Source organism: Oryzias latipes, chromosome 22 (assembly GCF_002234675.1).
Source record: "Oryzias latipes chromosome 22, ASM223467v1".
Taxonomy (NCBI): domain Eukaryota; kingdom Metazoa; phylum Chordata; class Actinopteri; order Beloniformes; family Adrianichthyidae; genus Oryzias; species Oryzias latipes.
In genome coordinates, this window is record NC_019880.2 from 8,138,004 (window position 1) to 8,162,983 (window position 24,980).

The window sequence follows — 24,980 nt, forward strand, 5'->3', positions numbered from 1 at the left end:
TACACAGCAAAATTAAATGTAAAAAAAAAAAAAAAAAAATAGCAGATGGCAGGTATGAATACACCCATGAAAAATGTCTAGACACCAACATTCACTCTCAATCTAAATGCATACAAAAATACAGCTGAAAAACATGTAAGAAGTTTAATATACAAGGGGGGAAAAAGCACCGTTCTAATGTGGCCCAAAGAGAGATAAAGGGTAAAACAACATGTTTTAGGCCGTCACAATGTTTACAAAGACTGGCTTTAAATCTGTTTTAGTGCTCTCTGCGGTAAAGATTAACACAGCTTTTCCTGGAGATAAGTTCCAACTTTCTTTAAATGATGACTTCGTATTTCTTAGAGGGTCTGAGTTTGAATCCAGCTGTTACACAAGGTATACTTGATGTTAAAAATAAAATTCTAGGATCTTGTTGGCCCTTACAGGATCAAATAAAGCCTCTTAGGTGACCCATATATGAAGAACGGGGGCCACGAGGGCACAATACACAATTCTCTCTAAAGTCCACCTGCTCACCTCACTGCTGAAGTAATCGCAATGAAATAAATGCATCTGTTAATTTAACAATACACACTCTATCTGCAATAACTCCACAGCAAAATTGTGTTTTTGTTCATGAAAAAAAAAAAAATATTTCAACAAGGACGTAAAAGTGTGTCAGCATCAAAATCCCACTTTTGATGGCTCAAACCGGAAGATGTCCTTGTTTCGAGCCCGCCATTTGCCACATGTGATAAGAACACAAAAAATATGCAGCTGACACTTCGGGGTGGTGGGACCGATTCAGCTTCAGGCGACACAGATGGAACCTTGCAATGGCCTCTAACAGAGATATACATCAAACATGGAGTTCATTTCTGTCTTTGGATTAACAAACCAAGCCCCTCAAGACATTTCTAAACCCTTGCTCAAATACGTCTGTACAAGAAGAAAAACAAAAACCAATGACCCAAATCTGCATTCATTCTGTAGTAAGACCCACACACACAGGAAAAAAAGAAAACCCTTAAGCATCTAAAATGCAAAGCCAATTAAAATCCATTTTTGTACGTTGCCATTCAAAGAAAAAGCCAGTTTGCAAAGGGAATGAAAACGGCGAACTGGATGCTAAGCTTTCACCTGACAGTGAACCGGAAATGGCCAAACCAGGAGGAGCTACAATGAACTGATGACAGCTTGCCAGTAGTGTAAGGTTGTATAAACTGGCCAGTAGACAGACTGCCATCACTCACACATACACGCAACTTCCGTCCTGACTGCGACATAATATAAAAAGCAGAGAAGCCCCTCCCACACGTCAACATGTCATAATGATAACCTTTAACAGTGGAAATAATATTAACATTAATAACAATAATAATAATATAGAGCTGAGAGTAGCGATGGAGACAGAGAGGCAGTGAAGGTGGTTGAGGGGGTGGTCTGAAGGTGGTCACTTAATAGTAGGGCTTAGCACTTCCCTCCAGTCTGCTGCTGGAAAACATCTATGGTGTCTTCGTCTTCCATCTCAAGCTGAAAGAAACGCAGGAAAAAATATTTAACTTATTTAATAAACAAATACCAAAAGACAAAAAATCTGTACAGTCATGTTGGCCATCACATAACCGTACCTGTGCAGGTGTATCCGTTTCATTGATGGGCTGGCCATCAAACCTGAACCTGATCTGCCTTATTGAGAGTCCCTTTGGGTAACAATAAGTAGAAATGTTTGGATTTGAAGTTTGATAAAGAAGAAAATCTGTTTAACAGGCGTCACTGGTTTTTGCTTACCTGCCGTTCACAGTACGCCTTCATGAGTTTACTGAGAGGTGTGTGTCTTTTGATTTTGAACTGGACCACCGACCCATCTTGGCCTGCAACTTTGAGATTGATGTGATCGTTCTCAGTCTTCACTCCTTCCTGTTGATGGGGAACAAAATAAGAGTTGCAGGAAAAAGAAACACCACAACGTCACACAAAGCATACACATCCCAGCTTATAATAATATTAAAATCGATTTGTTTTTGTTTAAATGTCTTAGTTGGTGTTTTGCACAACTTTACAAAGGAATGATTTTTTTTTCAGAACAATTCAAACTTAAACTTTTATTTATTAAGAGGGTAAAGAACAGGTCTTGCTGTTGTTTTTCGATGCTAACATTTTTTCTCGACAGCTAATTAATTGGTCTTTTCTTGTATATCCCTAGTTTAAAAAACTGTAATGTACAGTTTAAAAAACTATTTTAAAAAACACACACAAACTAATAGTCAATATATTATTATAAAAAATAACGTAGACGTTTGCAGGAGTCTCTGATTTTATTGTTGCACATGCTAATGTTAGCATGGTTAGCTCCCGGCTATATGTGGTTAAGCCTTTGGCTAACGTTAGGGACTGTAGCTGCCCGGCAACGCTAACAGATTTGAATCATCCCACGAGAGGGGCTAACGTGGGAATTTAAAAAACTAGAGCAAAAATATCGAGGCCAAATGGGGTTTCATATGTGTGCGCCACCTCCGTGGGCACTGCACTGTTTCATTTGCGGCATTCGCAGTTGCGCACAGAACGTGGTCCCGCTTCGACAAAGGGCAGAAGACGCAAACAGCAGTCGCAACTTAATTAAGCCGTTTACTCATAAACGTCCAAATCCAACTTAACAGGGGTGCAATAGTGCAGTTTGCATCAACGCACCGCAATATAAGCCCCAAAACGCAAATGCACTGATGTGATTGAGCTAATTCATTTGCGAAACAAACACTGCGCCACTTTGCAAAAACGTGCAAACCAGGCCATTTTAGATTGCACATCTGAGCAACGGCTTTGTACGACGTCCTGTAAAACCCTACAAATAAAAAAGCTCTCTCTGTCTCAGAGCCTTACCTTTGGCTTCTCCTCCGACATGTCTGGTGAATTGACGGGAAACGTAATATTCTTGATTTAGCTTTTAATTTTTTTTCTTCCTGCCGCCTTCTCTCCGCTCTTCTGCTCTGCTCCCGGGTGCGCGCATAAGATAGCCTTTGGGATCGACGATTGGTCCGACAAAACCACGTGCTTCTCTCTCTCTTTTTTTTCAACGCGGGAGCGCGGATACACGAGCGCGCATTTATGCAAAATTCTCGGTCACGCGAAATTTAAAGGAGCAATTAAACACATTTTAAAACGTATTTGAAGTAATTAAAAACATAACTAAGAAATATCTATTTTTTAAATTTAATTCTATAAAATATTTATATTACAGCTCGGGAGAAACTGTCTTGGGTAAAATGGGCTAAAGACAAAAAATGGTGACAGATAGTGTACCGGTAGGTGTCCAAAATGTAAACTGTAATTTGGGTTTTAAAAATTGCGTTTTAGTGTACAAAAAAAGGATAATATATTATTTTTTATATATGTTAGTACGGGTGTTTCAATTAATCAATTTATATTTCTACATTCTAATAACTAGATGGATCCTTCTGAGGCAAGTTATTAGAATTGAATAAAGTCGACCTATACAATTATAAAATCAATTGAACATAAAATAAATTGATTAAATCAATGTTGGAAAATACCATTTGGTTTAAGGCACGGTCGGTTCATTTTTAAGGGTACAACGATTAACCGATGAATCGATTTCGATTCCTACCATCCAATCAGTTCAATCTGTCTGAGGCAGGATGGAATCAACCTAAATTATTTTAAAAAATCATTTCAAAATTAGATAAATTGATAATCGAATCCATCTTGGAAAATACCAGTGGGATTGAGACACAAGGTAGGTATATTTTTCTATAATGTAAGAACGGCCATTTGTCACTACAGTGGACAACGCACATGCAATGGCAGCAAAAATGATCAAAATATCATTCGAGTCCAATGTGTTGAAACACTTTTAATTTTGCAAAAATGTTTGACCCCCGCAAAGGGGGGTCTAAGGGCTGGGATGCCAGTATAGCTTAGTCAGTTTGTTAGTTCATTTTAGTATTTTCCTATTGAACTCTTTGTATTCATGATCCTTTTGAGTTCATGTTTTACTTCGAAGCCCATGTTGTTGTGATTTTGGGCTATACAAATAAAATTGAATTGAATTGACCATACTGTGGGGTAGGATAGTCTAATAATGTTCTGTTTGTATTATGTTGATGTGAAAAAACAACAGTGAGCTGAACTTCATGAAACTAAATTGATTGATTTTGATTTTCCATCAATTCTTGTTTACTTGTTTGAACACACATTTAATTTACACTTATAATTATCTTGGATAAAATACAATGAATCTGAAAAACGTCACCTGCAGAGTTAGTATTCATCTCCAAGTCACACTGGTTGAGGTTTGGCTACAGGTGTCCTGAATCCATTTTAGGTCAGTGAATCGGTTCGTTCAAAATGGACTAATATTAACTATGAAACAGATCAGCAACCAAAAATTGTTGAATGAAATTGTTGGTAAAATTAATTGTTACACCCCTAAATGTCAACAATTGTGAGAAAATGAGTGTTATGCACTTATATCTATATATATAGATATCTATATCTATATATATATATATATATAAAAATATGAAGATTTTGCATAATCAAGATAATCAAGAAGATAAACATTATCAGTTCAATAATTCATGTAAAACTGGTAGTTTAATTTTCTTTAAATATATTAAAATAAAAATTGTATAATTAACCTGTATTTTAATTCATTTTAAAATGCATTTCATTAGGTTTTCATTTTCAAGATTGTGGTTAAAATGAAATTGATAAAAACAATGGAAAAGTACAACAAATAATAATAATAATAATAATAATAATAATAATAATCATCAAGTCCAGAGTCAATCCCAGGTTTAATCAGTCTCAATACTTTATTGAGTCTTTATGGAAAACATAACATTCAAATTAGGGTATTAATAATAAAGTTATAATAACATCACATATCTGTATGGGATTAAGGTTTCTTTCAAAATTCCTAAATTTTAATACATTTTCTGAAACCATCAATAAAAAAGTAAACATTCTAGTTACGGAAAATGCACTAAAAACATAAAACCCTGCTTTCAAAAACTTGGAACAGGTACAACAGTTTTAAGTGGAAAGTTAATAGTTAAAATTAGCATCAAGCTAGGAGAGTGATCTGAAAAAAGTAATTAATTAATAAATACGTTTTGAAAAACACTACAGCTGCAAGCATCAATGGACACATCATCATTGGTCATTGCTCCACAGCACTCTTAAAAAAGAGCAGAATGATACAGTAAAATATTTTTGTTGAGAGTTTTGCAACTATTGATGACTTTAGTGGGTCTCATTTGTTTATAGAACCAGGTTGTGGGTTGACAGCTGTGTCCTTGGCTTCAAATCTCCTTCCTTGGATCTCATGCAAATCTTGAGTAGGGATTTGGTCCATTGAGGCCTAAAAGAAAAACATAAACACGCGTCATTAACATGAATAGGCTTTTCCTGTTTTTTTTGGGGAGGGGGGATAAACATTTTGTTTTAACAACACTCTTTCGTGTTGGACATTTAGACTGCAGATGGATAGATGTCAGTCACTGTAGGTTACAGTAGAGCTTTAAACGCCCCTACGGGTGGATGCGGGCAAAAATAAGGCGAACCTGTACAGGGCAGGTGACCGCTCGGTAAGCCCTTAGAGCAAAAATGTTGTTCAACATGTTTTTCTGCGGGCATGTTGTGGGCGTCAGGTCATAACAAACACTTAAAGACCCACTCCAATGAAAATCCTGTTTTTAACATGTTCTTATGGCATTTTTCTCATGATTGAGGATATTTATTGTGAAAATTAACCTTAAATTTGTGTTTGAGTTTTTTTCTTTTTTTTTTCAAAATTGTGGTGAATCAGGAGCAGACAAAAACTGTCATTTGATAAAAAGAGCGTTTCTGTGACCTAAATCTACAATCGGCAGGCCACAAGCTCCCTGCTCTGCTCCATTCGAATGCCTCCTCTTGTAGACGACTAGAGCCATGTACATCTTCATTTTCCTCGTTCAAGCTGGCATCTGACTCAGAACTGTTACATACCTCCAATATTGCTCACCATTTTTGTTGAAACAGTAATGTTAGGTTAGGGTGTGAGGGGCTGTAAGCTAGCCGGGTGACCCCAGACAACCCAAAAACCTATGGCACCCAGATGCATAAGGCATTAAAAAAGAAAGTGGAGGAGCTTGAGTAATTTGTGTCAACAGTCCAGAGAAAAAAAATGAGGGTTAAGAGGAACGAGTGTAGCACATTGAAATGTTTGAAAGAATAAGTAAAGAATTTTGTGTGACAGTGTCAGCATTAGAAGGAAATGTGTACAAGATGGTGCAAGGAACAACATGAACGAGGAAGCAGTGATGAAGATGTTCAAGTTTTACTTTAGAAAGGATAGAATCCGGAACGAGTTCATTGGACAGACAGCTGGTGTTGGACGTTTTAGCATGTTCAAAGGAGGAAAGGTGAATACATCAGTCTGGAGGAAGGCCAAAGATTAGATTCATGGTAAAATTAAAGACAACATGATGTTTGTCAATGTGAAAAGAGGATGGGGGTTCATTTGGGGCCGAAGGAGCAGTAAAAAAAAAAAAAAAAAGAAATTGTAAGTCACTGAAAAATCAATCCAACGATCCTATTTTGGCAGAAATATTTAGTTTTATATACAGAAACATAGTTAAAAAGGACCATTCTACATTTTGCATAGAAGCTACTTTATGTTTGTGTCCTCAGTCACGCTTTCAGACCTGGTCAAACGTATCAGAAAGTTCACATGCATGTTCGATGTGTGAAGGGAAACTGACAAACTCTTGTCTTGACGTGGAAACTTAGAGCAGCATCAACTCTGATCAAACAAACAGCAAAAACCTAATTTAAACTTTTATTACGTCCATAAATGATCTCCGTCTGAAATAGAGATGATGTTTCGGGTTATTGTCCCGTCCTTGTCACTTTTAACTAAAATAAACACAAGCGACATGACTCAACAAAGAACACCTTAAGAATATCAATGCAATGCTTTGCTCAACATTAAAACAAAGTATTTGATGTTTTGCTGAGGTTTAAATAGATTATTTGAAGTGCAGGTCAGATGGATCATCTTTCCTTCAGTTACATGAGGTGTGTTTCAATAATTGCTACTTTTGTATTTACCAGAAAAAAAGATCCAACATCATATAAATCATCCTATAAATCAAGCCAGGAAACCAAAATGTACCTTAACTTTATGGTCCAACTATGCATTTCATACAAAGGATCATTTTAACATGTATAGGGATATAGTTTTGTAGCACTGATTTAGCCCCTCAGAGGACTAAAAACTTACCATATTTCTGTCGGATTTCCTGATGTCTCTGTTTCATCTCTGCAGTCCTGATAAAGAGAAAACACACCAATGTGAGTTTCACCACATGAAGTCTTGAACTTTTCTTAAAATGTGTTGTTGTCTTAACCATGTTAAGATTGTACCCATTTTATCTAACAGTATTACTTTTAACTGACTACCAGTCACATGTAGCATGCAAAAACGTAATTTGCCTCATACATTTCTGCAACATTCTATTGCGTGTTAGGTTTGTTAGACACACATTATATTTGGTTACAGTGTTCCCTCGCTATATCAATGTTCACTTTTTACATTCTCGCCATTTCTCCTGTTTCTTTTTTAGAGCAATTTTGTTTTTTTGCAGCGCACTGTGTTCTGCGTCCAGATTGGTTGTTTTGTGTTCACTTTGCATGAAAAAATCCAGAAAATGAGCAAGAACTGGGATTCTTACCTTTGCTCCTGCTTGGTCTTTGCCTTATCGCCTCTTCTCTGCATTTTGTTTTCAAATCTTGTGGATCTTGATGCACAAACACAAGATAAGTATTATTACGCATTTTGCACGACGCTACAGCAAAACAGTTCATGTCAATTCAATTCAATTCAGTTTTCTTTATATAGCCCAATATTACATCAATATTTGTCTCAATGGGCTTCATACTGGTGATTTTATACGAACATGAAATAAAGTATAATAGGTAATTGCTAAACTAAACTAAACAGACTTGGCTAAACTGGTCATCTCTGCCTTAAGACCCTGATTCTTGGTAAAAACTCCTAAAAAAAAAAAAAAAATCTGGGTTAAAAAAAAAAGTCAGAGTGCACAAAATGTAGAACGAGAGTCTTTGTTATCATTTTGAATAGCCTTGTAATTGTAACGTGTCAGATTAAGACATTTTAGAGCATGCTTACCCAAAGCTCTCACACTTGCAGCAACAGAACATGCACACCAGGAGAGCAATGATGATTACGCCACCAAGCACTGCCAGCGTGATGATCAGGGTCTGAAAATTCACTGCAGAAAAATGACAGTTAACATATTTTGTAAAAAAACAACAACTTTTTTTTAGGATTTTGGTAAATCCTTCCCCGTCCAATATTGATGGCTTTGAACTGTAAATAATTCTCTCTTAAGGAAGCATAATTGTTAGATTTGGTTCAATTTCATAACCAATGCACAAAACCATAACGCAGCAGGTCTTGTGACCACTTTTTGTATGCCATGTGTGTCACTGATGACACGCACAGAATGTGTGGCATTCATTTACATACTAACATAGCTAGCGAAACGTATCTAAATAAAGGCAAATATTCCCCTTCCTTCAGTCAGCCATTGTGTCGAGCAAAAAAGAGAAAAGCATCCTTTTTGAACATCTCAATTTGGGAGAGATTATGGTCAAAGTATTGGTTTCTGCTTCAAGCCAGTGGATAAGAACGTTTTACGTCCTTTTTTAAAATTGTAATCAGAAAACCAAATTACATCATTAAAGACATGTATTTTATTGTTTGAAAACCAACTTGTTTCTGTTTTAATTTATGATAGCGTCATATTTCTATGTAAACCTGTGGTTCAAAAACATATAGCCTAACTTAGCGTATTTAAAAAAAAAAACCTTTGTTCTATATAAAACACAACAATCGAACACCTGACTTTTAAATCAGTGTTTGTAATTGTATCCATTGCGACACATTTGTGTTCAAGACACTCAAAGTGAGACTCAGGCAGGTTGAAACTGGATAGGCATTTCCTCTCAATATGTGCTTTATTTGCTCTTCACTCAGTGAAAACACACACAGGTACGCATAGAGAATGATTTATACTTTGAGAAAACATTTCTGTTTTGATGCCCTAAAGAACCTCATGATACAGAACTAGCTTATTGTAGATTTCTGTGATGAATTATTTATATCCGTTTTTGATTATTCTACATCTAGTATATCTTTGTATAAATACAAATTTCTGTTGTTTGTCTTGTTTTTGTATTATTTCTGCTTTTCAATTCCAAATATGTAGTTTTTAGAATTTATTCTAGATTAATGCCAAATTTAGTAATAAAAAAAACATTAAAACAATATATAAATGAGTGATTTTTTTTCTTCTAATATTTTAAAAACTATTGAAAATCTTAAATATGACTTTTGCATTAAGCATGCATATATTAAATGAAAGAAAATATTTCCAGAAAACATAAATGTTCTTACTCATGCAGAGCCCCCAGCGTGCATCATTCAGTGGGCAAAGAGCATGGGGTGGAAGGATGGTCTTCGCTGGATAAGTTACACATGACTTGGTTTTAATGCACCACAAGCACTGTCATGACAACAAAAAAAAAAAACAGAAAAGAATGTGAATCTGTGAGGATTTGGGTCACTTTGGAGAAGAAAAAAATGTGATAACATCACTCTTTATGCAGGCGGAGAAGTTAGGAATAACAATCAGAGCAGTTACTCAACAAACCAGACCAACAGGTACTGGGGGAGGAGCCACCCTTCTTCACCTCACACAGCTTTTTCCATTGTACCCAAATAACAAAGGAAATGACTGGATTTTGTGTCTAATGGAAAAATGTATGCCCTTCTTTAGTTGAAAGTGTTTCCTCAGATTAAGTTGTGTTCACAGCACAGTGGAGCTATGAAAGATAAACAGATCAGGAGCCAAGGGGTTAGGTGGTGCTCAAAAGCCAGACAAAATACACATCAGATCTGATCATTAAGATAATAAAAGGCCAAAGAAAATAGCACACTACATCATTTTTACTAAAAAAAAAAATCAAAACTACCATTCGTCCAGTCAAATACTCTTGTGTTCACAGAACAAAAAGTATTATTTCGTTTGAAACACACTAATTTATATTTCAATGACTTACCGAGACATTTTTCAGACATTCCTCACAGTTTGTAGCATTTTTCTTCTCGCACACTGTTGGTAAAAACAACAGATCAAGTATTTACATTATATATATGTACATTTTTGGTCACAGGAAAAACACAAGTTTCATGTTGGACAGATTAGTAGAAAACTGCAGGATTCAGACTAAAAAGAGGCCTAAACCTTTGTGTGGTTTATGGAAGTTACTGCAAAGCCTCCTGGGAAATGTTCTATGGGGACTGAGTGGTGTAAACAAGCAGGCTTTAGTTAGATTAGTTTCATGATTTCAAGCAGAAACAGTCGACAAACCGATTTTTTGGTTTCAATCATTCAAACAATACAGTGATTATCTCGTTTGTTTCTTTTTTTGGTCTTTAAATTCTGAAAGAAATCTATAGTTGTTAGAGTAAAGAAAATCCACGTTCAAGGACAAAAACAAAAGTATATTTTTAGGTTTCGTGGCCATAACAAGGATAACAACGTTTACTTCTTTCAAAATCATTTTAATACATTATCAGGTAAATACTAACCGTCTGATAAAAATTAATATATATTGTTTTTTCCTCTTCTTTTTGTAAACCTGAAAATTGGCAGGTGACTTTCAAAGATGTAGACCAATGATTACTTGGATAAAAAAATATTTAAGACATTTAGATAAATTCAAAAATCTTTGGAAATTACAGCAAAAATACTGGAACCAACAGATAAGGGGGGAATTTCAGTGTCTAAAACTCCTGAGTAACCAAAGTCACTCCACATTCTTACCGTCATCAGGTGAGGACTGAGCAAGAACTGACGCCAAGCCGAAAACAAGCAGGAGAGCTGCGAGTAAAACCCGAGAATCCATCATTCCCAGACAGACGCACAGGACGCAGACCACTCGCAGCGTCGTTCCTATGAACTTTACAATCGACAAGACGAAGGAAAGCGAGAATCCAGAGAGAAAAAGGTTTGGTCCTCTCGACAACAGGAACTCCAAAGCGAACGTGCCCAGAAGGAACTAAAAGCCAGGTAGTGACGCACGGTTTTTACGCGCAGAAGACAAAAAAACAGGGAGGCGTCAGTGGCGAAACAGCAGTTTTCAAATATAAGAATCTGAGACTGTAGTCCAATTTTAGTTCAAAAGAATAAAGTCCACCATTAAAAAATTCCATTACCTATATGAATGCATCCATTGCTCATTTGGTGTGGGTTTCAACTAATTTTAAAAACTTTGTAAAACTTCTTTTGATTTCCACCTGAAAGTGTAGCTGTTAACCTGCACGTTATCCTTTTTGGAGGAGACAGAAACAACCCGTGTTGTATAGAAATATGGTTTACTTGAGTCGATGTAAAAGTTGGTATAAAATCTTTATCAAGACTTGTTTCTGTTTTTTCCAGTTATAAGTGACCAAACCAAACGCAGCATCCTTTCAAGTTTGTTTATTAGTGCAAAACACAATGAGTGAAAACAAAGTAAGAACACCGTTTTCTGGTTTGCAAGGGAAACAATAAATCGAGGACAATTGTCAATAATTTAATAAAGCATAACTTTATAAAGCCAGTTACAATTAAAAAAAAGAACATCTCTGACTTTCTCTTTTCTTTTGTATTCATTGATCAAGCACAACAAATAACAAGGTAATGGTAATTATAAGCATAAACCAAAGATTAGATTGGGCCCCATTCTGGCCGCCTGCAGCTGATAATGGGACCTTTAGCAATGAAGTTGCCCTTGGATATGACTTTGTGATCAAATACTTGGGATTCTAATACTCCTTAAGGGAAAGTTCAGACAGAGCCAGAATCCTAAAGATCTCAGAACTTACTGTTTCAGCTCCATCAACTCGTAAACTGAATTTGCCCCAACTCTGAAAATTATTTTTTAAGATCCCAGAGGAGAAAGAAAATGTAATTTCACAGATCTTTCGGAAAACTTAGATTATATATTATACTGTCCACTTTAATTTATATACTTGCATCTTGTATCTGTGAATAAATGACTCAAAATTTTCTGTATGAAAAAAAGATTTGAAAAAGCAGAAATGTTTGGTTTCTGCTTGACAATCCACAACTTGACTACCTTCTGGTATTAAAAAAGAAATATGTTTGGGTCAAATTTCTATTTTTTATTGTCAGGATGGACTTTACCTATAGGCATCTCAGTATATGTGTTTTTTTAATGAACAGTACTGCCATCTACCTGCAGTCTGACAGTCCAGAGACGTTGATGTGACTCTATCTCCATCTTATAGTCCAAAACACACACACACACACACTCACACACACACATGAAAACTCTTGGATTTCCAAGTGCACAATCAATTCATTTCAGAGCCTGTATGTTCACAGTGTTCATCTTCCACTGAGGCTGGACATTTCCAGTGTATTTTCAACCCTCCGCAACCAGACAATGCAATAAATACTGTACAATAAATAACAATAATATTAATATTCACTCAGTACCCCATCTCTGAAATACCGTTCTTTTTCCTTCTATCAACAATTACAACACCGTTCCTTGCAATAATTATTATTAGTCATGTAACTACATATGATGCACTCGTTTCCACTTTTCAACAGTTTGAATATCACTATTAACAGAATCACACACACACGGCAGCAATCCAGACACAGGAGTGGTTAAGATAGTGGGTTCACATTATAGTGGTATTAGTAATAAATGTCTTCATATTTTTTAGGAGGCTGGAAATACAGACAAACCTTGTGGTTTTGCCCAAATTTGTCCTAATCCTCTTTGTAAAATAAAGAAACATATAAACCATGGAAAACTTTACAAATATGGCTTAAAATAAGGATTTTAGCAGCCCATAGTTTTCTACTGTTTTATACGTTTTGGTGAAGTCAAATTAAATGAAGACTGGCAGACATAATTAACACAACTTACTTATTTTACATTAAATGTGCCACTTTGCAAGTAGTATGGCATCTATAGACTGTACAGTGCAGTAACCAGCAGAAATGTCAATACTTTGAATTATTGTGTGTGATATACAGTACAAAACATTAAATATATCTTAGCTTATGTGTTGTTTGTGGCTATACAGAGTTCTGTTGCTATGTTATATGTAGATACAGCTGTCGTCATGGCCTTGATAATTCATAAATCTACTCGGAGAGATAAATAAGCCTCTTGATCAAGCTGAAGATGAGTAAGAACATCCGGAGCCAAAACTTTACCTTTAAAAGTATTTTTTTCAGAAATGCTTACAGCCTCATTTGTCTTCCCACTCGTGGCCACACGGTGGCACTGATGAGCAAGCAGATAAAAATTAAAAAGAAAACTTCTCTTCTCATAAGTGACACAGGTAAGTGACATGGACAGATCCACCATGGAAGGGCCAACAAGAACAAGAGTTCAGTTAACATTTGAAAAAAAAAAATAGACGAAGAAGGAATCAGAGGAGAAAGAAGGAGGCATGAGAGAGTGATTTAAACAAGGAGGAGTGGCTTTCATCACGCAAAGAAACCACCTGACAGCCAAATTGTGCTTCTTATTACCGACTTTTCTTCCACAACAGAGAATGGAGGAGTGTGCTTGAAAATCTACATGCAGGACTCCGGCCGGGTGGTTTTGTTTTTTGAAGTGACTGTCCCAACAGTTTCTTTGTCATGCTAGTGTTTTTTTTGTGTTTTTTTTTTTCAGATGGTTCCTTCACCCGCTTCTCGTTTTCTACCCAAACTTGCTCTTCATTCAACTCAAGGAATAAGCAGGTTGTTGTGACTGCCCATTGCAGTTTCATGGATACACTCAGGGATGGGATTGGTTGGTGATTGATCACCTGGCCCAAGAACTGCCCACGCTGGTTACAGACATGATGCTACAGCGCTTCTTCACCATCATGTTGATGTACGCTCTCATGATCTTGGTGATCTCTCCAACCTAAAGAGGAAAACGGATTAGATTTAGTTGCATGGTCACACATTTTTAGGCATTAGCTATACTAAAAACATGTAGAGAATTTAGGCATTATAAATAAACCCCAGATTCAATCAAAAGAAAAAAAAGGTTTTACATTTTGTCGCCTTAAAGATTTGTACTGATTTCTGGTGTCAAGACATAAAAATCTTGATGGACACTCATTTATAACAAGGTTGTCACACCTTCTTTTAGCACAAATATTAAAATAATAAACTATTTGTTGCTGTTTGTACAAGCTTATCTGTCTTTTTTTTAACCATGGATTAGCATTTCATATGTGTTTCTCATACACAGTTTTATATTTTTAAATTGAAAAAAGCAATATTGTTAATTTTAAACAACCTAATCTTAGATGTAAATTTAAAAAAATTGTAATTGTAATTTAATGGGTTCGGTAAAAATTTGCTTTGGATTCATCAAATCCATGAATTAACGTCCCTATATTTGCGCTCTTTTTGTTCAGGCAAGAAGAGCTTTTTTGTGAATATTAATTTTGCAATTTTACAAAAGGAAGGTCCAACTTTAATTATGATGTTTTAAACAAAAACATTGAATACTTTTATAAATATCCATAAAAAATAATTTAAACCAGAATGTACATACATTAATTATTGTTGTAAAATAGGAATTTTGAATATGGGAGTAAAAAAAATTGCTCCCTTCTGCCACCTGCTTGTAGTGGTCTTTGGAGGAACTGCAACATCTGATCCTTCTGGATTTGCATCAAATTTGGTGACTAATTTCTAATGCTGTTTACATTTAAATCTATAGCAAATTTGATAAAAGCTGAGTTCTCACCAGTGAAGTCTCGAAAAACATCTCCCTCTCATCCACAATGATCTTATAGGTGCAGGGTTGTGAAGCTCCAAAGAAGGTGATGTGTTCGTACTGGAAAGTCTCCAGGGGTTTGGGTTCACCTCGTTTATACACAGAAACATTATCAGCACTCACACCCAGCCACAGGTCATGAGGGAAACCTCCTTCTTTACACTGTCAGGATGAGAAATGCAAAGGAGAAGGGCATCAAGGGGTTAATAATGTCCATTTTAATGCGTTATATAATGTGCTTTTTGTATCCTCACCTCTACATCAAACAAAGTAGATCCATAGCCAGGCCACTCCTTAATGATACTCATGTATTTAAGCATGGCCTGGTGCTGCGGCATGCCTTGCAGACGGGTCCACTTCTCCAGAACACTTGTTCGCGTGGCAGAAGTTTCCTCCTTGACCCACATCTCCAGCATTTGCTCCTCCTCCACCTGAAATAGAAAAAAGTTTAACCTCCATGCAAGTGAAAGTGAAATCTTCACACTGTTGAAAGAATAGATTTTAAAACAATATTGTTTCTATTTTTTATTAGCTGATTCCAAGTCACGGCTCCCTAAAGAGATGGCATATGCTTTATTTCTGCAAAGATGCCAAATAAATTTGTTGGAATTATACTTTGATTAGGTGGAAATGGTCTTAACAAGCATCTGGCTAAGATATTTTCTGTTAGTTGTGCTCCATGTCAATTCTTTATACAAAACATTTAAACATTTCATTCTTTTCCACATATGAGGGAATGTGAGGAAGGGGTAAAACCACCAGAAATCTAACAGGTAAAATTTAATGTGAAAAAAATAAAGGAAAAAAAAAGATTTTAAATGCTCCTCTATATGATTAGATATAAAAAAAAAAAACATGTTTCTTTACTAACTAAATTTATAGTTGTATATTATATGGGGGGTATGGAGGCTCATAGTTTCAGTTGACTGTTAGATCATTTTATTCTTTTCCTTTGAGCGGCTTTCTTTAAAAGGTGGCAGCGGCTACATTTGCAAACTGCAAACTGCAAACAAAGTTTATTTGTATGGTAAATGGGGTAAAGAGGATCACTACTGTTTTGTGTTTTGAAATAATAAAAAAATGTAATGTGCTATAATTATTTTACATGGAAATACACAGTAGAGCAGGGGTCTGCAACTTTTGATGCTAAAAGACCCAAAAAAAACAACGAGAGCTGCAAAGTCCCGCTTCACTGTTTGGAAGAATTAAGCCTTTTATTTTTGAAATGCAGCTTTTAGATATGTACAGTAACTGAATTATAACATTGTTATATGTTCTATATGGAGAAAAGTCTAAATTAATTTTACTTTAGACAAGAGCACATACAAGTTTATTCTAAATAAAAACACATCCTTTGTCATAACTAACCAATTATTTTTCAAAGTATTTTTCTTTAAAGTCAAAGAGCCAAAATGAAGCGATAAAAGCCTATGGTTGCAGACCCCCACACTAGAGCATCTTCAAAATTTATTTTACATTTTCCACCCACACTACTGACCTTCTGCTTCTTCAGTGAACCTGTTTTGAAACTTCTCCTGAGGGTGCCGTCCAGGAAGCTGGGAGTCTTTCGTTTCTCTGTGCCTGTCCCAGCCCCGCCCTGTCCTCCTATTGTGCAGATTCCATCTCCCATCCCTCCACTCCCTCTTCCTCCAGCTCCGCCTGCAGCGCCAACACCCGGTTTGGTGGAATGGAGGATTCGATTCCGAAGGCGTCCGATAGGATAAACGCTTCCCAGGCTCCATCCAACCCGGCCAGCTCCATCTCCATGGAGATACTGGAGGCGTAAAGCTGCCAAGTGCTGCAGAGTTTCCTCTGAGGCTGGGAAGTGACCACTGATCAAAGACTCATGAGCCTTTGACAAAGACAGAGCAGCTTTCAGAAAATCATACATTTCTGAAATTCTCCACAAAGTAACATTTTTTGTCTTTTTGGTTTAAACCTTTATATAACACATAAATTTACTTTAGGACCAGCACAAAATCCAAAAAATAGTGTGTGTAAAATTAAGCGGAGTTAAATTAAAAGATGAACAAGCCCTGTATGCTGTATTAGTTTAAATTTAATGAAGCGTCTCAATGAGGAAGCATTTTCTTTTAGAAAAATAAAAAAAATTTGAACGATTGCCTCTGAAAAAAAGGATAAAAAACAAGCAGACACAAAAAACAGTTTTTTAAAAGGTCTACGACCCACTTACTGTTGTCATATCTGACATTTAAATGAAAAATGATCAAATTAAGCACATGAAACAGTAAGATGAAATCATCAGAAAAGACTCATACATGTTAAAAAACGTAACTTTGCAACAAACAAACCACATCACTTAAGACATCTGAACTGAAGTAATAAAAATACACAAACAGAATAATGGTTGAAGCAAAGCGACACTGTCTTAAATCATTCAATATATGCTTAAATAAGTAAAAGTCAAAATAGAAAACCCCTTAGAAATTAACTGCTTTAAGTCAATATTTATACTTTTTGAGTGTTAGAATAAATCTTACTTGTTCAAACATGAATGCGAACTCCACACCCTCTTTGGGCATGCTCTCCACATCCAAGAAGCAGTAGAGTTTGAAGTACAGTTTCCACTCTCCCTCCTCCTCTTCTTCTTCACTGCCTGCCAGCCTACAGAATAACAGACACATCCTATGTTCTCACAATCAAAAAGATTAACAACAACCTCTTAAAGTCCCACTCTAATCATATTTTGATGTAAATGTTTTCAATGGTCTTTTAATGATGATTTTGCCATTTTTAACCAAAATTTAAAAAAGTAAAAACTGTGTTGTTTTCCTGGACATAGTTTCTGACTGCAATACTGGAGCTATCCAGCTGTAACGTTTGGAGCTCAGACGAACACTGGTCTGTAACTGGATGCATCAGAATGGAGCAGAGCAGGGAGCTTGTAGCCCACCCAGCGTATATTCTGTCACAAATTAACCCTTTGTTGAACGGTATTTTTGCATCTGCTGCTGATTCACAACGATCTAAATAAGGAAATATTCAGGAATTAAAATTTGAGTTACGGTAATTTTCTTTATGTTTGTCCTCCATCACCATTTTTATCGAATGGGGTATTTAAAGCATAATTTACAAGGTTATAAAAAGACACACCTTTCAAATTTGGCCAGAACATCCGCCACAATCACTCTGCTCTCCAGAGCTCGGTCTATGAAGGAGTTGTGTTCAAACAGAGAAAACAGGTTCTTGCTGTCCTCCATAGCCAGACCTCGGATCAGCTTCTCAACAACCTGCAAACAGCATCAAGGAAAGCAAATTAATGCTCACTTTAGGACTCGAGAAAGTGGAATCGGAATTCAACGGTTTTCACCCATATTATAACAGCAATACCTGATACAATCTATAGGAAAGAACAATCTTTACTACCACAAAAGGATTTTTGATTTAAACTACTTTTTCATGTAAAACACAACATAAAAGGATCAAAATAAAATAAAAAATTCTCAGATTTGATGAATTCCACTGATTTACTATTCAATGGATTAGGAGTGTTCTGTACAGTTGTACGGTGTTTAGACCCAAAAACGTGGCAAATGATCGCTGTTTTTTTCAAAGTGTCCTGCCCTTCTACTCATGGATATCCATTCCACAGCTTTACATAATAAATGCAGTAGAAATCCTTCATTAGGGCACAAAAAAGTGAGTAAAAATTGGTGCAATAGGACCCAAAGATTCAGGTCTATAAACAGGGGGCTCATCTCTCAGCGTGTCTGAGATCAAACTGCATTTGTTTATTTTTTTTATTAAGTACACAATTTACATTTAATGCCTTCTGACTTATTTAAGTGCATGTAAGGTATAGTTGTCTTTGTAATAATATGGGACCCTTTATAGGTGTGCATCCAAAGTAAAGTGAATGATCTGACAGTTCTACATGTGTAGGTTGACGCACCTCTCCAGCAGTGGTGTGTGAGTTGATGGAGATCTTGCAGGAACCTCCTCCATGGCAGTACACCGTAGTGCTCATCTCCTGTCTCACCAGCAGGGCGGCGATCTCCTCCTGCGACGGTACAAACTCACGAGTCTTGGTCTTCTTCAGGGATTCCCCGACGAAGCTGGCGTAGCGTTCAATCTCTGTGCCGGGGTAACGCTCGCGTACCCTGTGTATAGGTAAACACGCTCAGAGGGAATTTCCTGTAAACAACAGCGGCCTGTCACTACAGAAGAACTCACAGACCTCTTGAGGTGGAAGCGGAGGTATCTCAGGATGGCTCGGCCTGGTAGGAAGGTGCAGCTCATGCAGGTGAGCAGGTGCCAATGTGCCAGATTGGCCGGGCTGTTCGGTTGAGGCACGTGATTGGTCTGTTTGATCACCTGACAATAAACCTGAAAAAAAGGAACGACAGCAGAGTGCAAAACCGTCCATTGGATTTAACCAATAAATGTTTGGTTTCGCAGAATGTGCATGGAAACGACTGCTACCTCGTCCCTGAGAGGCCGAAGGTCCTGGCAGGTCTGCAGGATGCCCTGAATAATTGGCACCGTGTCTGCCAGCGTCTCCATCTCCTGCAGTGAGTTGAAAACTCTCACCGCCTCGTCCTGCAGGCTGGCATAGCCCTGTTGCCTTTGCACTACATATGACATCAATAAGTCACGTGAGATCTTTTTCAATCCCCGACAGTGAAACATTACTGGAAATTGACTCACAGCTGGTGACCTCTCCATAAGGAAGCGGCAGAAGAGGGGAGTGCAGAGGATGCTGGGTGTATCTGAGGATGGGGTTCCTCCTGTACATCTGCTCCACTATTTCTGGGTTCACACTGTTCTCCTGAAGGAGGGGGACGGTGCATTTGAACTTGTCTTTTTTTACCATATCTTTTAAAAGGTTTCCAGGAGCGTGTTTTTACCTTAATGTCTCTGATGAGTTGCAAAGTGGGAGTTTCTATCGGGGTCTTGCTGTCGATGACCCCCTGTATTGCAGCTGTCCACCTCATGGCCTCATTCAGCATCTTAGTATAAAGGCGGTAGGAATGCTTCCTGCCATACACTATGATGTTCCAGTAGCCTGTTAAACAGAGATTATGTCAAGAAATATTGCATACAATAAACTAAAACCTATTTTTATGCATCATGTGCCAAGTAAAAACTTATTCTTTTACACTTAGATAATTTAATCCAGAAAAAACAGTAATCTTCAAGTAATCCCTAAATGACAGTGCCCTTTGGTATTTGCTTATATCACCTGTTTCTCTGTGGACTCGCTCATCCGGCTGAATGACAGAGCAGAGGGAATTAAGCACCAGGGTTCCCATCTTTGAGGAGTTTCGCTCAGAGCTCTTGTAGTAATCCAGGGAGTTGTGGGTCAAGACGAACCAGCGTTTCTTCAGCTTCAGGGACGTGCTTTTAGAGTTGGTCTTCATCTCTTTTTGGAGCCAGCCTGGAGATGAAGCAGAGACAGTTACCAGTAGTTAAAAGAAGACAGTGGATGCATTCTCCATTGTATCATGATACATATTTTCATTAAGTGTTTTTAAAATATTTGTTATAGTTTGATTTAAAACTCAATAGTTTCAAGAATATAACTGAAAAAACTCTCACCTCTAACTAGGAACTCTTGGCCGTCAACCCGAGCGTCTCCTTTGGGTTTCTGCAACAGACTGATCCAATGATGCATCTCCTCAGGCGTGTCGCTGTTGCAGTGGATCACACGGTTGGCCGTGATGATGACAAAAGAATTGGGCCTGAAAAAAAGAAGACTGGTCATAAGAATCACATCTCATATTTGAAAGACTGTTTCTTAGTCCGTTTGTCTACTTTTAATGAAGTTTTACCATTTTTTATCATGTATTTTAGGGATATTCCTAGTACTTGTGAACTCTGACAAAAACTATGATCTAACTTTACATGCTGTATATTATATTATATGTAAACATGTATACAGTATATTGTGTATATATAAATATTTATACTGCCTTTTATTGCTTTTATTATTGTCTTTTTAATTATGATTCCTAATGCCATAATTGTTTCTAAATGTTGTCCTGCTCCTTGCATGATAACTATAAAGTGTTCAGTTTTTGTCAAGACTTCTCCAAACTTATCCTTTTTATTTTTTGTTTTTTTTAAACCAGTTTTATTTTGTTTAAAAACATATATTTTTTTTTACATTTTTACATAAGGGAACTTTTTATTGATTAATATGATTATAAATTCTGAAATTAAAAACCTATAAAAGAAAAGTTTAAGAAAATTCAGTCAATGCATTTGAATAATCAGTTTCCATTTTTTAGATAAAGATTGATAAGATGTTGATGAATCAATTTTTTAAACTCAGACCATTGAACATGTACCGCTTCATGCTTACCTTACTTTATTTCCAATTTAACAAAAAATTGTCTTCAATGTTTTGTTTCTTTGAAAGGTGATGCTAAATTAAGTGGAGTCCTAGATTAAATAGCACATAGCGAATTAGTAATTTATGGCGTGAAGGGGGAATGTTTTTGCTCTTGTTTTAAATTACCAATAAACCTTACCGGTCTGGATTGTCTGACGCACAAACGGAGTCAATCAATCCCACATCCAGAGTTCCCTAAACAAAACATCAGGTTGAGTTTCAATTCAAAAAGAGGAACAGCAACACTTTACATTTAAAAATGGATCTCCATTAAAATATGTTTTTATTACATGTGATGATAGGAGACAGAAAATATCTTGTGATTTCCAGCTGAAAAGTTAATGCAAACATGATGAAATAAACTAAGATAAAATGATCCCTTTAAAAGACCCACCACAGCATTTTTGGGGTTGGCTTGCTCATGGGACATGTCCAGTAGCTGCTCAGGAGTGCACACTCGAACCTTGCTAAGCACTTTAAACCACCCACTACACAGATATATAAAAAAGAAGCATTTATGTGTCACAAAATATTTTTTAAAAGCAGAAACAAGTTTTCTTTTCAGGTTTCATTACAAATATCTATTTTACCTGGCGTCTTCTGGCGACTCGGCAAACACCTGATACGTCCTCTCATCTGTCACAATGTTCAGAGCATTCTCCTTCTCGTGGTTATCTACAATCTCCCTGCAAACAGAAAAACGTCTGAGAAAGACCTCAAGAAAAATAAATGTTAAAAAAGTTGAATGTTCATGAAAAGATTTACTTGGCTGCTTTGATGTCGATGGTCCCTTTAAGCTTCTCCTCACTGTCGTTCTCGTAATACATCAGCTTGCTGTCCCTGAGTACAAACCAGCGCATCTTCCAGTTCCTGGTGAGGAAAAAATGGAGTCATGAAAATGAATAATAAAATGCACTAAATGTATACAAACAATGCAGCTGCACTCATTGCTTTTACATTTTTTGGATTTGTCCCATAAGTGATCAAATCCAATATATAATTTTTATTTATCAATTATTTCACTTTAATTAAAGAGCAGTAAAAATGTTTATATATTCTAGAGTTTTTATAATATATAATTAACACCAAAATCTTCAGTAAAAGCATGTTTTTAAAAGAAACCTTACCAGGTAAAGCTTCAGAAAGCCAAGCATCAACTTGAGAATTGTGGCCACTTTTATGCAACAAAATGATCCTTTTGCACAAGAATCATCTTCTAATAGACATTTCCTTCATTGCATTTCATTGAGGTAACATGCAAGCTTCACCCCGTAGTAACTACAACAACCTCCGTGACAAAGTGGAGAGCCCTCCTCCTTTCTTGTAGAGCCAGCCAGACTTCAGAGACTCTTGTTTGGACCGGAACCACATGAAAGTCTCATCCTTGAGCACGCACCAACGCCTCCTCCACGGGATCATCAGGCCAGCTAAAAGGGGTTTGGATGTCATTTAGACGATTATGTTTGATTTGGTATTCATATCAGAAGCTATGAAGCATTTAAAGCAATTAAAATGTGACATTTCGATAGAACGGTATGATTGCATGTGTACCTTTCATGTAAAGGTAGCCGTGGAAATATGGCGGCCCGTTTCCGTTAAGCAAAGTCACTCTACCGTTTGTCACTTCTTCATCTGTGTCCATCAGACCATCATGTTCATCGTCGCTGTCCGCGTACTATGACATCACAGAATTATACGGGTTAGCTGTGAAATAACATGATTGTGTGTGTTACTTTCTGTGTGAGGGTGCGTCCTCACAGAGTCAGAGCTCCCTCTGTACGACTCAATGCTGGCGTTGGTGCAGGTTGACTTCCTCGGGTGCTCCTCGTCCGTCACCGCCGTGCTCCCACGGTTGCTTCCAGAGACAGAACTGTCGTCTCCGGCGGTGACTGACCCCTCTTCCTCCTCCTGGTCGTAGTCTGACTCTGTGTCAGCCGGCATGCTGTAGATCGGCTCCTCTCCATCCACCAGGCTGTCCACCATGCTCACTTTCCTTTCTGTCTCTGACTTTGCTGCTTCTTTCTGCTTTTCTTCTCCGGGGGGTGGTGGGCCTGCAGGAGGTGGGACAGCAGCACCATCTCCAGGTGGAGGTAAAGGAGGAGGAGGGATCCCATCTGGTGTGCCATCTGTGGGGAGAGCTGGAGGCGGAGGGGGTGCAGGGGGTACTGTTCCCTCTGCAAAAGCAGGTGGAGGAGGAGGGAGGTGAGCAAATATGTCCTGATCAATCGGCACATCAGACTCGGCGGGAGGAGGAAAGTCAGGTAAAGGAATGCACTCCTCCTCAGCATGAAAGCCTTCGTCCACTTCCTCCTCCTTGGATGCGCCTGCAGCTGCGCTCGCTTTTTTGGGGCTATTCTCTGCAGCAGGCTTTGCCTCAGCAGCTCCCAGAGATGGATCCACACCTCCGAAGTTCAGGAGGTCGATGAGTTCTGTGGCTTTACGGGAGGCCTCCTTCTTCATCCGTTTGAGCTCGGCATCTCGGCGCAGCTGCAGCTCCTGCTTGGAGGACTCGCAGAGCTGCGACACCTCGTCCTCTCGCTTCTTCTGCAAGCGCTCAATCTCCCTCTCAAGCTGAAGGATCTCCTCCATCTGACGAACTTGATCCTGAAGGAAGAAAATTCAACTTATGCCATTACAGTACATAAACTCAAATCACTTTTTTAATTAAATATTGATTAAATTGATGGTAAAGTCAGGCATTTTCACTAAAAACAAACAATTAAGAATTCATTCATTTTTTTCTATTCTGCTTAGTCCCTTTCGGGGTCACGGGGTTGCCGGAGCCTATCCCGGCCACTTGGGCGTAGGCAAGGGATACCCTGGACTGGTCGACAGTCTGTCGCAGGGTGGAATATCCTCAATCACACATCCATTCACTCTCACACTCACACCTATGGACAATTTAGAATTGCCAATCAACCTATGTAGCATGTTTTTGGAGGGTGGGAGGAAGCCGGAGATCCCGGAGAAAACCCACGCATGCACGGGGAGAACATGCAAACTCCACACAGAAAGGTCCCCCATTGATGTTGTGTTTTTCATGTCCCCCAGCTGGGACTTGAACCGGGGGCCTTCTTGCTGTGAGGCAAGAGCGCTAACCACTGCGCCACCGTGCAGAACAAAGACATCTTGTGGTCTGTAAATGGATGCATCAGAATGGAGCAGAGTATGAAGCTTGCGGCTCACTAATTGTAGTACTTTTGTCATTACTGGAACCTTTTTTCAAAATGCATTTTTTATCTGCTCCTGATTCACAACATTTTGATTAAATAGATACTCAGAAAAGCAGTTTTAATCTTGATTTTTTTTTTATATGTGTCCTCCATAATGAAAAAAGGCTACAAAAACATATTAAAAACACCCAAAACAGGATTTTTAATGGTGTGGGTCTTTCAGGCTTGGACTTGAATTCCTAAAGCAGATTTTTAATCTGCTGAAACTCACATCTGATGTGTCTTCTGTTTTCTCTGCATCGTCTTTTGCTTCCTCTTGTTTCGCTTCGCCCGTCTTTTTAATCTCCTCCTCTTTCTTCTTCTGCTCTTCCTCCTTCTTTTTCTTCTCCTCTCTCAGTTTTCTGACACGGGAACGGGCCACTTGACCTCGTCTGTGCTTCTGCAGCACCAACACCGCCTTCCGCTGCTTCACAAACCGTCTGCGTTGGATGTGCCTCCGCAGGTGTTTCTGCAGGGTGATGACAGCGGCGCGTACCTGCTTGAAATGCTTCCTGCAAAATGAAAACAAA

General features: G+C 37.7%; 3 protein-coding genes across 5 annotated transcripts in view; all 3 read right to left on the bottom strand.

Annotated features, from left to right (window-relative positions):
* Window positions 1-1,422: 1,422 nt before the first annotated feature.
* On the bottom strand, window positions 1,423-2,902 carry sumo4 (small ubiquitin-related modifier 4). Its single transcript, NM_001172050.1, has 4 exons — window positions 2,863-2,902; window positions 1,774-1,902; window positions 1,614-1,685; window positions 1,423-1,515 (listed from the first exon to the last, which is right to left on the bottom strand). Exons 1-4 carry the CDS (start codon window positions 2,881-2,883, stop codon window positions 1,453-1,455), a joined length of 285 nt encoding a protein of 94 aa, NP_001165521.1. The 5' UTR covers window positions 2,884-2,902; the 3' UTR covers window positions 1,423-1,452.
* Window positions 2,903-4,793: 1,891 nt separating this feature from the next.
* On the bottom strand, window positions 4,794-11,162 carry LOC101157743 (pituitary tumor-transforming gene 1 protein-interacting protein). The gene is made up of 7 exons (XM_004082209.4): window positions 10,899-11,162; window positions 10,132-10,184; window positions 9,467-9,575; window positions 8,177-8,279; window positions 7,719-7,784; window positions 7,268-7,314; window positions 4,794-5,365 (listed from the first exon to the last, which is right to left on the bottom strand). The coding sequence occupies exons 1-7, from the start codon at window positions 10,981-10,983 to the stop codon at window positions 5,328-5,330; spliced, it is 501 nt and encodes a 166-aa protein (XP_004082257.1). The 5' UTR covers window positions 10,984-11,162; the 3' UTR covers window positions 4,794-5,327.
* A 378-nt stretch (window positions 11,163-11,540) lies between these two features.
* The window catches only part of LOC101165433 (unconventional myosin-X), a 39,183-nt gene continuing 25,743 nt past the window's right edge, over window positions 11,541-24,980 (bottom strand). For 2 of the 3 annotated variants that reach the window (XM_020713463.2, XM_020713465.2), the window contains 21 exons: window positions 24,683-24,962; window positions 22,997-23,842; window positions 22,790-22,913; window positions 22,524-22,665; window positions 22,004-22,108; window positions 21,829-21,924; window positions 21,633-21,726; window positions 21,378-21,433; window positions 20,443-20,585; window positions 20,087-20,281; window positions 19,752-19,909; window positions 19,552-19,672; window positions 19,327-19,475; window positions 19,082-19,230; window positions 18,797-19,004; window positions 17,998-18,134; window positions 17,385-17,508; window positions 16,382-16,735; window positions 15,138-15,314; window positions 14,854-15,045; window positions 11,541-14,016 (listed from right to left, as the gene is read on the bottom strand). In XM_020713463.2, the coding sequence (XP_020569122.1) occupies window positions 13,912-14,016; window positions 14,854-15,045; window positions 15,138-15,314; window positions 16,382-16,735; window positions 17,385-17,508; window positions 17,998-18,134; window positions 18,797-19,004; window positions 19,082-19,230; window positions 19,327-19,475; window positions 19,552-19,672; window positions 19,752-19,909; window positions 20,087-20,281; window positions 20,443-20,585; window positions 21,378-21,433; window positions 21,633-21,726; window positions 21,829-21,924; window positions 22,004-22,108; window positions 22,524-22,665; window positions 22,790-22,913; window positions 22,997-23,842; window positions 24,683-24,962 (3,955 nt within the window). In that variant the 3' untranslated portion in view covers window positions 11,541-13,911. The remainder of the gene's footprint in view (window positions 14,017-14,853; window positions 15,046-15,137; window positions 15,315-16,381; window positions 16,736-17,384; window positions 17,509-17,997; window positions 18,135-18,796; window positions 19,005-19,081; window positions 19,231-19,326; window positions 19,476-19,551; window positions 19,673-19,751; window positions 19,910-20,086; window positions 20,282-20,442; window positions 20,586-21,377; window positions 21,434-21,632; window positions 21,727-21,828; window positions 21,925-22,003; window positions 22,109-22,523; window positions 22,666-22,789; window positions 22,914-22,996; window positions 23,843-24,682; window positions 24,963-24,980) is intronic. The other variant, XM_011490258.3, reaches the window with a different exon arrangement.